The sequence below is a fragment of the Balaenoptera physalus genome (assembly GCF_965194825.1).
Source record: "Balaenoptera physalus genome assembly, chromosome: 3".
NCBI lineage: Eukaryota > Metazoa > Chordata > Mammalia > Artiodactyla > Balaenopteridae > Balaenoptera > Balaenoptera physalus.
In genome coordinates this window covers 12359864-12372710 of record NC_138890.1, presented here as the reverse complement: position 1 = coordinate 12372710, position 12847 = coordinate 12359864, and the positions used below count along the sequence as shown (strand labels likewise).

At 53.4% G+C, this 12847-nt stretch overlaps 1 protein-coding gene across 3 annotated transcripts in view; it reads right to left on the bottom strand.

The window, feature by feature from the left end:
- SLC27A1 (solute carrier family 27 member 1) overlaps positions 1-12847 on the bottom strand; it is a 30805-nt gene that overhangs the window by 1693 nt on the left and 16265 nt on the right. For 2 of the 3 annotated variants that reach the window (XM_082453369.1, XM_082453370.1), the window contains exons 3-12: positions 11592-11986; positions 11304-11465; positions 11139-11208; positions 10279-10370; positions 10097-10206; positions 3258-3467; positions 1985-2111; positions 1758-1895; positions 1521-1685; positions 971-1117 (exon numbers count right to left, since the gene is read on the bottom strand). In XM_082453369.1, coding sequence (XP_082309495.1) covers positions 971-1117; positions 1521-1685; positions 1758-1895; positions 1985-2111; positions 3258-3467; positions 10097-10206; positions 10279-10370; positions 11139-11208; positions 11304-11465; positions 11592-11986 — 1616 coding nt within the window. The remainder of the gene's footprint in view (positions 1-970; positions 1118-1520; positions 1686-1757; positions 1896-1984; positions 2112-3257; positions 3468-10096; positions 10207-10278; positions 10371-11138; positions 11209-11303; positions 11466-11591; positions 11987-12847) is intronic. The other variant, XM_082453371.1, reaches the window with a different exon arrangement.

Genomic DNA, 12847 nt, shown 5'->3' with positions numbered 1-12847 from the left:
AGACCAAGAAGGTGACAGGGCTGGGTCTGTCACACAGTAGGTCAGGGGTCAGCAACTTATAGGCCCACGGCCCACCCCACGGGCCAGATTCGGCCCACCATACGAGGAAGCCACGCCCATTCACGTACACACTGTTTACTATTGCTTTTGCCCTACAGCTGCAGAGCTGAATTATTGCTGCAGAGGCTGTGGCCCGCAACTGAAAATATTTACTATCTGGGACTTTAAGGAAAAGTTTGCACTCCCTGCGGTAGACTATTAAAGAAGGGTTTTGTGAAAGACAGGGTTAGGGTTGGTAGAAAAAAATAGAGGGAGAATCCCTGTGTGCTCTAGAGTTGGGAAGGTTTTTTTTCTTTTCAAATGAAACTTCAAAAGCACAAACCTGTGTGCATTGGTGGCAGAGTGGTGAGCATAGCTGCCTTCCAAAAGCACAAACCACAAAATTGAAAACGCAGAGGTGGTAGTGGTGGTGGTGTTTAAGTTTGTATCAAAATTAGAGGCTTCTTTTCAATAAAGGGCACCATGGACAGAGTTAACAGATTCCAAAACAGAAGAGATTTAGAAGGTCTGAAACCGCTAAGGAATTAACATCTAGACTATTATGGGAAATTCCCGTAAATCACAAAGAAAGATGAGGCAATACAAAGACGGGTCAAAGATACGAAGAAGGGTGATTTACAGCAGAGGAAACCTCAGAGGTGTGAGATGATTTGCTCAAACTTCCTAGTCATCAGACAAAATGCTGAATATGAAGAAATGCACCAAATACTGCAGGATGCCCAGTGGGAGAGGGAGTGAGAAATGGAAAGAAATAAGTATGTAAATAAAACAAGAAAAGGGCTGAGCCCACAGTGCTGGCTGGCCATGAACCATTATGTCGGACCTGGCACAGGGACTGAACCAGGACAAATCAGTAAATGACTGAGAAACTAACAGACAGATGGATACACGGAGAGACAGGGGGCCGCACCTGTGGTGTCCACCTGGGGCAGGAGGCGCAGGAAGATGGGCCGTGCGTAGGGCGCCAGCACCTTCTGCAGTTCCTGGTACAGGGCATTGGGGCTCAGCTGGCCGTGGGGGTCCGCAATGGCCGCCATGCCTGCTTTGCCCTCCACCCCTGGAGACAGAGGTTTGGCTGAGACCACCACCCTTCCCCCCTCCATGGGACCAGATCCACCCTCCAATGGTGGCCCCTGGCTTCTGATCTCCAGTCCCTTCCACCTGGAATAATGCTTGCCAAAGCAGCAAACATTTTATGGAGCTCCTGCTGCACTCCTTGTAGCCCTGAGCCACAGCTGATTTCATGAGCCCATTTTCTGGATGAGGAAACTGAGGCTCAACATCATGCACGAGGAGAGATTCCAGATCCAGGCCGCCACCCTGTCGGGTGCAGTTGTCCAGGTTGTGCACTGCTTTAGCTCCTGCCTACAAGGGTACCTGTACCTCCAAGCTCCTCCTGGCTGGGCTCCTCTGGGGCTGCTCCCAGGACCCTAGAACCACCCCCAGAGCCCCCAGCTTGCCTGGCACGGCCACCCCATACACGGCCACATCTGTCTGGCCCAGCAGGCGACTCAGCACGCCCTCCACCTCAGTGGTGGAGACGTTCTCCCCACGCCAGCGGAAGGTGTCCCCGCTGCGGTCCCGGAAGTACATATAGCCCAGATCATCCATCACCAGCACGTCACCTGGCAGAGAGGACAGGGGGAGGTAAGACGGTGACCTGCCATCCCTACAGCCAGCCCCCAGGGTCTGCACACCTGAGAGGTAGGCGCTGTCACCCTTGCGGAAGACGCTGTGGGCGATCTTCCTGCTCGTGGCACTCTCGCTGATGTAGCCATCGAAGCGACGCAGCGGGTCCTGCTGGTTGATCTGGCCCACGAGGAGGCCGGGCTCCCCTGGGGAGGAGGCAGCGCTCAGGCTGTGCTGGGTGGGCAGGAGGTGGGGGGCCCCAGCTCCCCGGGGGACTGGGCGGGACCCTGCTCACCGGCCTGGCATGGGATGCAGAGGCCCTGGGCATCCCGCAGTAGTTCCATGGTGTCCTCATTGACCTTCACCAGGCGGATGGGGTACACATTGGGCAGGATGCGGCTGTTGAAGCCACAGGAGCCGACCTGGGATGCGGCCAGCCGAGTCAACGAGGAGCCCCAGGGTGACACGGTGTCCTCCCCCCCCACACACACCTTGCCTCTCTTGCCCCAGGGCCTGGAATTAGCACTCCTAGTGTCACCCAACTCTGTGACCTTGGTTGATCTGAAAGAGGGGGGTATTAAGTGCAGCATCCTGCCAGGAATCATGCCCCCTCTCTCACCTTCCCAGCCTCCCTTGCAGTCATGTGAGGAGACCTGCCAGCTGGCCGCCACTTCCTGGTCCTTAAAACTTTCCAGGCTGGCAGGAAGTGGATGCCCAAAGTGATCCTGAAGCCACGTAGGGACGCTGGCAGAGCTTCTGCCCGCTGCCCACTGCATGTCACCCTGCCTGGCTCAGTTCTATGAGCAGGAAGGCCTAATGGGTTTCTGCCGCTGCACACGGTTGGGTATGTTTGTTACAGCGGCAACCTCTGCTGGTACGGCCAGAGTGTGCTCTGGGGCTGTCCATTCAACAGATGTGCGTGGTGGGAACTGTGCCTTGTCCTCAGGTGCTGGGGACCCAGCAGTGAGAGACAGAAAGAACCCCTACCCCCTAGGGCGCTTTATTATTCTTCTCATTCTCTGTTCCCGACTTTGGATGGGAAGGGCTTGATAAGGGAGAAGGAGGGTCCTGAGAGGGCAGAGTGGAGATAATAATTGTTAATCATAAAAGCATCTGTTTGCAGAGTGCCTGCTGCATGGGGAAGGGATGCTGTGCTCAGCTCATGATGTTGGGTGATTAGAACAAACCTAGTAAGTTGTTAACCCCATTTACAGATAAGGAAATGAAGACCCAAGGAGTCTGAGTGACTTGCCCAGTAGGAGGAGATCAGCACCCCATTCCTGGCCCTGGATCCCCCAGAGCCCTGCTCTCCTCTGCCACCTCCACTGCTACAAATTGAGGCTCAGAAAGGTTGAGGCGCTTGCCCAGGGCAACACAGTCACGCTGTGAACTTGAACTTAGGGGCGACAGTCACATGACTGGGCAAGCCAGAAGAAAGCAGCCGAGTGCCCTGGCCGAGCTGCCCACCACAATCCAGGCTGTTCTTTGGGGACACGGGGCCGGCGACGCATAGGTAGCAGCGATCCCTGAACCCCGAGACCTGCCCGGGCCGCCCCGCCCACGCCCACCTTCCCGTCCATGTTGGCGATGCTGCAGTTGCACTCGGTGGCTCCGTAGAACTCGCCGACCTGGCGCACGCCGAAGCGCTCCGTGAACTCCTCCCAGATGGCTGGCCGCAGCCCGTTGCCCACCGCCAGGCGCACGCGGTGCCGCCCTTCCGCCTCGCTCACCGGCTGTTTCAGCAGGTAGCGGCAGATCTCCCCGATGTACTGGACCACCTAGGTGGGTGGGAAGCGAGCAGTGGGCGCCTGCGCTGGAGCAGAGAGGAGCCGGCTGGGGGCGGAGGCTGCCGCGGGCCAGAGACCCCCAGACCCAGCGACCTCCGCCACTCCAACCTGGGCACTAGGAACAAAACGGCCTTAAAGATAATAGCAAGGAAACAGACCAGGCCTATCCATTCCCTCAATCCCCAACGCGCCTTCCATCTGAGTGGATGCATCGCGTCCCCCATGCCCCTCCAGCGGTCCCTCTATCCCCTCCGCTGCTTTCTGGGGACACCACGTGTGGTGCACGCAGGCAGGAAGGTGAGCCGTGGCGTTGACACTCCACAGGGCAACCCTCAGCCCAGAGGCGATGTGCTCTACACTGTCCCCCAGAGCCCCAACCATCTGAGCTCAGGGTGCCCACAGTCCTGATCCTGGGGTGGGACCACTCTCAGGTGCATGCTCTTCGCTGCCTCCCTGAAGTCACAGCAGGGACCCAGCCCCAGTTGCTCATGGAGTCATCTACTCACTGCCCCCCCCACCCCCACACCGCCGCCAGGGCTCCTTCTCTCCCTGTTTTGTGGCGCCACTCCCTGGGGTCAAGTCCCAGATACCCCAGGTGCCCTTGAGTCCTCATCTCCAGGATGGCTTCTTAATGATACCCTCCCCATTTTACAGATGGAGAAACTGAGGTTCACAGACAGTAAGTAACCACCAAGGCTGATAATGTGGTAAAATTTGATATGTATCTGGGCATCCTGGCTCCAGAGTCTCAATGAAGCAGTTACATGTTCAGAATTAACCACCATGGCAATCAGTACAGCTTCAAAGTACTCACTAGATGAAGTACAAAATTCGACCCGTGATCAATTCCATCTGGCCCTGCCGCCCTCACTGCCCCCTCTCCTTCTAACTCCTATGCTCACTCGGCTCTGCCACGTGGGTCTCCTCCTCAGGGCCTTTGCACATACTGTGCCCTCTGCCTAGAACACTCTTCCCCCAGATGCACCTGGGTCCTCAGGTCTCGGCTCAAATGTCACCGTGACTGAGAGGTATTCCTTGAGCAGGACTTGATAAGTATCTGATAAATACAAGCGCACTGAACACTCACTACCAGCCAAGCAAAGAGCTCATCTGTTTAATCTTCCTGAGACTCCATGTTGGAGAGGAAGGCACTGAGACCCAGAGAGGGGACACAGGTGGCCCAAGATCACCAGCTGCTGACCAGGAAGCAAGTCCTGGGCAAGGCAAGATCAGAGACCATGATGGTTTCTCTCCCTCTGCCCCCAGGTTCCCTCATGTGCCTTGGGTGTAGCCCAGTCCACCCGATCTCCAGGACAGAACAAGTCATACAGCTTGGCCAATCAGTCCAGTCCATCCCCAGACACTGATTGGTTCAAGGATAAGCATGTGACCACAGCTAAGCCAATGAGAATCAGCCCTGAGACTTTTAATGGACTGGTGGGAAGACAGGCTCTTTCTCAACTATAACTGCAGGGAACACTCCTGGAGAAGCAGGGGTGGGGAGGAAGCCACCCACTAAGGAAAGAAGAAAACAAGAGGAAGAGGAAAACAAGAAAGAGAGAGAGAGAGAGAGAGAGAGAGAGGCCCTCCTTGATCAAGGTGTGCCTGAAACTGTCCACCATGTGGCCTCCTCAGTTCCATAAGCTAATAAATCTCTTTCCTCAAGAAAGCCAGAATTTAGGTTAGGGCTGGGTTCAGGGTTTTGGTTTTACCTGTCAACTGACAAAGTCCTGCCTAAATACATAGCTGCCCTCCAGACCATCACAGGTAGACGCAGCCACACTCTGAGCAGCTCTCAGCTGTCCTCTTCAGAAACCAGGCTGGGGAAGGGACAACACAGCCACAGTTGAGGCAGCTGAAGGTTTCAATGACCCTGTGGCCCTGAGGCCACATCTACATACTGAGAGCCAAACAGCTGATCTTTACTCTGGCCTGGGCCCTCGGACAGACCCAGGGCTGAAAGGAAGACAACTCAGGTCAGCTCAGAGAGGCAGACACCACGTGCCCCAGCCGAGACCTCCAGCCTGCAGGGCAGCACCTGGACAGATGCTGGCAGTGAATTGTCAACCTGGGACCCCCACTACAACTCCCGAGTCAGGGTGACCTCGTACACCAAATGTACACACCCAAGTGGGTATGGGGAGACACAGGAACTATACACCCATGGATAGATGATGGGTTGACTTACCTATCGCCTGCCCATCTGCTTTATGCGCTAAGAAAGGGGAGTGCTAGATTACAGCCTGCCGCCTCCCAGGAGGATGGCTGGGCAGTTGATCTGGGCCACGCCCACTGCTGCAAATAAAACAGCCACACAGTTTCCGCCATCCTACAGCCAGCCACAAGATGGGATTTCTAAACCCAAACGCATGCTCTTAAGTCCTTTTGGCATCCTTGTTAAACTTGACCTTTGAGGATTCCATCCTCTACTCCTTAAAGAGCCCCTCAGTGCCTTCTCTTGGTCACAGAAATACCCCTTCAAGGAAACAGAATGGAATTTCAGGGGCCCGGAGACAGTGAACAAAGCCCGATGCAACACAGCATGTCAAAGACAAAGAGAGGGACCGCCAGACACCACAGGCCTCCCGGTGGAGGACATGACACCACCCACAGGGAACCCTTGCCAAAAAAGTAGAACTGGAAGCGATCAAATATCTAGATCAGTGGTTCTCAACCACAGGCAAGACACCTGACAATGTCTGGACACGTTTTTAATTATCACAGTTGGGAGGTGGGGTGCTAGTGGCATCCAGTGATTTTAGGCCAGAAATGCTGTTAAATAACCTACAGTGCACAGGACAGCCCTCACCACAGAGAATGATGCAGCTCCAAATATCCACACTGCTGTGGTTGAGAGATGCTGTGCTTCCACTATGGAGAACAGTATAGAGATTCCTCAAAAAACTAAAAATAGAGTTACCATATGATCCTGCAATCCAACTCCTGGGCATATATCTGGACAAAACTCTAACTTGAAAAGATACGTGCACCCCAATGTTCACAGCAGCACTATTTACAGTAGCCAAAACATGGAAGCAACCTAAATGTCCACTGACAGAGGAATGGATAAAGAAGATGTGGTACATATATATACAATGGAATATTACTCAGCCATAAAAAAGAATGAAACAATGCCATTTACAGCAACATGGACTGACCTAGAGGTTATCATATAAAATGAAGTAAGTCAAACAGAGAAAGACAAATATCATATGATATCACTTCTATGTGGAATCTTTAAAAATGATAGAAATGAACTTGCTTATGAAACAGAAATAGACTAACAGACATAGAAAACAAACTTAAGGTTACCAAAGGGGATGGGTGGGACAGATAAATTAGGAGTCTGGGATTAACATATACACACTACTATATATAAAATAGATAAACAACAGGACCTACTGTATAGCACAGGGAACTATATTCAATATCTTGTAATAATCTATAATGGAAAATGGAAAATAATCTGAAAAAGAATATATATATATATAATGTTTATATATATATAACTGAATCACTTTGCTGTATACCTGAAACTAACACAACATTGTATAAATTAACTATATGTCAATTTTAAAAAGTAGTTAAAAAAACAAAACAAACAAACAAAAAAACGCTATGCTTGACCCTACTCCCAGGGTACAGGAAGTGCCAGGGAGAGAGAAGCATGTCAAAGGACCTCCCAGCAATACCCAGACTGGGAAAACACTACAGGCCAAACTTCATTTCTTCAGTAAATAAATTACAAGGAGGGGTGGGAGGAGAATGAGGGAGAGACAAGGGGCACCTACAGATGAAAGGATTCTTATAAGAAACATCAACTAGTTGCAATGCGTGGGTCTTGCCTAAAAACTGATTTTAAAAAAAAATACAGAAACAAAAGAACCCCACATTTTGACATGGTAAAACACTGGGGATCAGGCCATTGTCTGGATTCCTGATAATTGAGAAACCACTGGCACTTTTTGGCTGTGATAATGATACTGAGGTTATGTGTTCGTGGGGGTTTTTTCCTTCTTTTTTACTCTTTCTTTTATTGGGGTAAAATACACACAATATAAAATTTACCATCTTAGCCATTTCTTTTCCATCTTAGCCATTTTTAAGTGTACAGTTCAGTGTATTAAATACATTCACATTGTTGAGCAGCCATCACCACTATCCATCCCCATAAATTTTTTTTTTTTTGGCCACACCACGTGACTTCTGAGATTTTAGTTCCCTGACCGGGGATAGAACCCGGTCCCTCAGCAGTGAGAGTGGCGGGTCCTAACCACTGGACTGCCATGGAATTCTCCCCAAAAAATATTTTTACCTTGTAAATCTGAAACTCTATACCCAGTAAACACTAACTCCCCATTCCCCCCTCCCCTGGCCTTGGCAACTACCATCCTACTTTCTATGATTTTAGCTACTGTGAGTACCTAATGTAAGTGGAATCATGCAGTATTTGTCTTTTTGTGATTGGCTTATTTCATTCAGCATAATGTCCTCGACAGTCATCCATGTTGTAGCCTGTGTCAGAACTTCCTTCCTTTTTAAGGCTGAATAATATTCCACTGTAGGGATGAACCACATTTTGCTTATCCATTCATTCTGCTGATGGACACTTGGATTGCTTCCATGTTTTATTTATTGTGAATAATCTGCTATGAACATGGGTGTTCAAATATCTCTTTGAGACACTGCTTTCAAATCTTTTGTTTCATTTTTTTTTAATTAATTAATTAATTAATTTTTGGCTGCGTTGGGTGTTCGTTGCTGTGTGTGGGCTTTCTCTAGTTGCGGCGAGCCGGAGCTACTCTTTGTTGCAGTGCATGGGCTCCTCATTGCAGTGTCTTCTTTTGTTGTGGAGCATGGGCCCTAGACGTGCGGGCTTCAGTAGTTGTGGCATGAGGGTTCACTAGCTGTGGCTCCCGGGCTCTAGAGCGCAGGCTCAGTAGTTGTGGTGCACGGGCTTAGTTGCTCCGTGGCACGTGGCATCTTCCCGGACCAGGGATCGAACCCGAGTGCCCTGCATTGGCAGGCAGATTCTTAACCACTGCGCCACCAGGGAAGTCCCAAATCCTTTGTTTTAAAAACAGCCCTCACCAGACACAAAAGGCCACACAGAGATCCCATTTATAAGAAATGTTCAGAACAGGCAAACCCATAGAGACAGAAAGCAGGTTCATGGTTGTGCCAGGGGCTGGGGGAAGGGGAATGGGGAATGACTGCCAGTGGGGACAGCATGTCCTTTTGGGGGTGATGGAAATGTTCTGGAACTACATAGAGGTGGTGACTGTACAACACTGTAAGTGGACTAAGTGCCACTGAAGTGTCCACTTTAAAATAGCTAATCTTGGGGACTTCCCTGGCGATCCAGTGGTTAAGACTCCGCCCTTCCACTGCAGGAGGCATGGGTTCCATCCCCGGTTGGGGAACTAAGATCCCGCATGCCGTGAGGCGTGGCCAAAAAATAAATAAATAAATAAATAAAACTAAAAAGTTCAAAAATTGAAAGAAAAAAAAAGCTAATCTTATGTGAATTTCACCTCAATTGAAAAAAAAAAGACCAATCCTCATCTTTCAGGTTTTACTGACATATCTATGCAGGAAACACGCTACTATCTGGGGCTGCTTCACAACAACACAGAAGGAGGGATGTGCTGGGGGCGTGGAGGGGGCAGGATAGGGTATCTGATGTCCTTTGGAGCCGAGTGATGGATACCTGGGAATCCCCTAAACTTTTCTGTCCACATTTATGTATATTTGCAACTCTCAATAGTTAATAAATGGACTGTCTTCTATTTCAAGATTCAGATTAGCAGTTTTCCCCAGACCACCCCCACCCCCACCCCAAGCAGAACATAAAATCCTCAAAAGCACAGCAGGGCAGAGTCATCGCCCTGAGGGATCCCCCAGGATGCCCAGCCCAGAGCCCCCACCCTGGCCAGCTGTGTGATCTGGGCAAGTGGCTGAACGTCTCTGGGTCCCACCTCTTCAAGGTTCAGCACCTGCCAATTTGCCAGTCCCTGGACACACCCCCTTCTCTCCCCTCCTCACTCCTTCTTCCACCTGGAGGAAGGTACTAGGCACCTGTATTTCCACTCCCATCACAGCACTGAAATCCTTGGCCTGCTCTCCTCTCACTGTGGAGGGGAGAGGAGAGGAAGGGACTTGTCTTAACCCCTACCTGCTCTGCAGGACAGTGGATGCCCTCCACCTCTGCTTCATGCTTATCCCACCGGGAAGCCCTGGGCTTTGTGGCCTTAACCAGCCCAGCGAGGTGACTGCACCCATTTCCCTGCAGCCACCAGCAGGGAAGACCTTCGGGGCACACGGAGTAGGGAAGGCAGCATCTTAAGGATCTCAGGCAGTCTGTGTCCAATCCCAGCTGCATTAAAAGCCTCAGTTTCTCCACTTGCAAAATGGGTATGAGGCCTTTGCCCGCTCCCAAGCAGCTATGAGGTTCCAATGAGTTTACATGTTCAAGGTTTAGCCTTGGGCTGAGCCTTGAGCACGGAAGCACTGACTGCCCCCTCCCAGCCCCACCGAGTCCCTGGGAGGCAGCCATTCAGAGCCATATACTTGGAAGGGTGGGAGGAGGGCTGGAGGTGCGAGAGGGGGCGGGGCCTGACCGTGCAGTTGTACTTGATGCAGTCATCCCAGAAGCGGCTGGCTGAAAACTTCTTGCGGAGGACCACGGTCAGCCCGTAGATGAGACACTGACCCACGCCAATGATGTTCCCTGCAGAGAGTGGGCTCGATGAGGGGTCCCCAATCCCCCGCCCCCTCCCCCGCCCAAGCTTCCCTGTGGTACCTGCCGAGTGGTACAGGGGCAGACAGTCGTAGAGCACATCTGCCGCCTGCATGCTGTAGGAGTGGTGGGCAAATGCCGCTATGCGGTAGTACCTGCAGGGGCAGGGAGTGCAGGGGCTGGGACCCACACCCACGAAAAAAGCATGGAGTTGGGGGAGCGAGCTGCATACTGAGGCAGAGCCAGCCCAGCTCATAGGGGCCTTATAGGCTGGCAGAAGAGGAACATGCAACAAATAAAGGAAACGGTGCTTGCTGCCACAAGGGATATCATAGAGCAAAGGGACAGAGAGAGGCTGAAGGGGACAAAGCCAGGGAGGGTGGGGTAACCTGCCTGGGGAGGTGACACATGAGTTAAGGTCCGGCAAGAAGGAGCTGTAGGGTGAGCTAGGGAAGGGCACCCAGGTGAAGCGCAGAGTATATGCAAAGGTCCTGAGGCCAGAAGGAGTCTGGCAGGTTTGAGGAAGTGTGAGGGGTCGAGGAGGGAGGGAGCGAGTGAGAGGTGGAGAGGAGGAAAATGGCATCAGAGAAGTGGCGGGTGCCGCACAACACGAATACGGCTTTTATTCTGAGGGCCAAGGAGGGTACAGGGAGGTTTGGCACAGAGGAGGTCTGATTTAGGATTTTAAACCTTATTATGGTCGCTGATGAGAAGGGGACTGTTGGGGGCAGGAGTGGGGACAGGAGGAGACTGAGGAGGGGCAGAGGGCAGCATGGTGTCCTGAGATGGGCTGTGGGTTTTACCCAGTTGGGATCAAGATGCCCACAAGACCCCAACAGGAGCTGGAGGTCGGGGGGATCAGGCCGTAGAGAGGACCTGGAGTGGCTCTCCTGCGCTGGGGGCAATGCCCACGGGCCCCTCACCTGCTGTGTACGACGATGGCAGCCTTGGGCAGCCCCGTGGTCCCTGACGTGTAGATGTAGAGGAGTCGATCTAAGAGAGATGTGGGTGTTGGGGACCGGAGGCTGGCGTGAGGGGGACGAGGGGACTGGGTGGGCATCGGCAGGGGGGATCCCACCTGGACTCACCATCCATGCCCTTGCCAGGGGGCTGGGCCAGGGGGGCTGTGGAGGCCTCCTTCAGCAGCGGGTCCAGGAGCTGGGTGTCCGGCAAGAAACCCTCGGGCCCCAAGTCTCCAGAACAGAATTTGACCAGGCTCTTGCCCAGCTGTCCACTCACCTCGGCCACCACTGCGGCCCAAAACATATGTCACGGTCAAGGATGGGCAGGTCCCCTCCCAGGCCCGGGGAAGCACCATCTCCCTGCCCTGGGCGGCCCCAGGCCCCCACCGAGATGCTGCCCACACCCGACCTCACCCGCTGCCAGCTCCCGTCCGAAGACCAGGGCCTTGGCGCCCGAGGTACCCAGGCAGAAGACCAGGGGCTCCCGCCGCAGGTTAACGTTGAGCAGCGCGGCCTCCATGCCCGCCTTGGCCAGACCCAGCCACAGCCCCACAAACTCAGGCCGGCCCTCCAGGAAGATGGCCACCACGTCGCCTGGCGTGTAGCCCAGCTGGCAGAATAGGTTGGCCACGGCATTGGAGTAGGCGTCCAGCTGCGCGAAGGTCCAGCACGCGCCGCTGCCCGCGTCCACCAGCGCCAGGTGCTCAGGCTGCCGCCGTACCACCTCCTGGAAGATCTGCGGGATGGTGTGGCGGGCGCGCTGGTGCCACCGCAGCTCCAGGCGCACGCGCATCAGCACGATGAGGCCGCTGGGAGGGGGGACGAGGGGACGGTGTCACTGAGTGCCCTGCCCGGCTTCCAGGAGACCACCCCAAGCCTCAGCATCCCCCCGTGGAGAAAGCGGAGGAAAAGGTCCCTGTATTCCCAAGGGTGGCAAGTGTTCAATGAGAACCCTTGGGTTGCTGGGTCTCTTGGAGAAACTAAGGGCAAAGGGCCATTTACCAGTCAGCCCAGAAGTAGGCGGATTCTCACAACTGGCCAGGCCATGCAGTGTAAATCAGAGTCACCCTGTCCTCCTCCACCACAGCCTGCTTGGTGACCCTGAGGGAGCCAGGCCCAGTCCTTTCCTTGTTTTTCTCTCCTGGGGCAGCCCAAGTGCCCCATGCTGACCCCCCACTGCCTCCAGCTTGGACTCCTCATGCCCCGCCTGCCTCAACCGGGCCCTGGGGTCCACCCCCTGAGCTGGGGGGCCGTTCCACTCCCAAGTTACTCAATGGCACTAGGCACAGATGGCTGAGCCATCCAGCACGTGTGCCCCCACCCAGGGGAGGAGGTGCCTCTGCCCCAGGTGAGGCCAGAGACGGGCTAGCGAGAGGCCCTGAGGGCAGGTGTCTTGTTCCTCTGTCTCCACCTGCCAGTAGAGACAAGGGGATCAGAGGCCCCAGGGGAAGACAGAACCCCCGTAGAAGGAGCCAGGTTCCTGAATGACCCTGTGGAGATGAGCAGCCATCACTGATGAGGCCAGGCTGTCAGATGAGTGAGACATGAACTTGTTTGTGTTGTTTTAAGCAAACAGAAATGGCTTTAGATCACAGAACGAAGAAAGCTAGAATTTCTCAGTGCAGGAGCTCAAGAAACAAGTGGTCTTCTGGCTTTACCTGGCTCCCTGC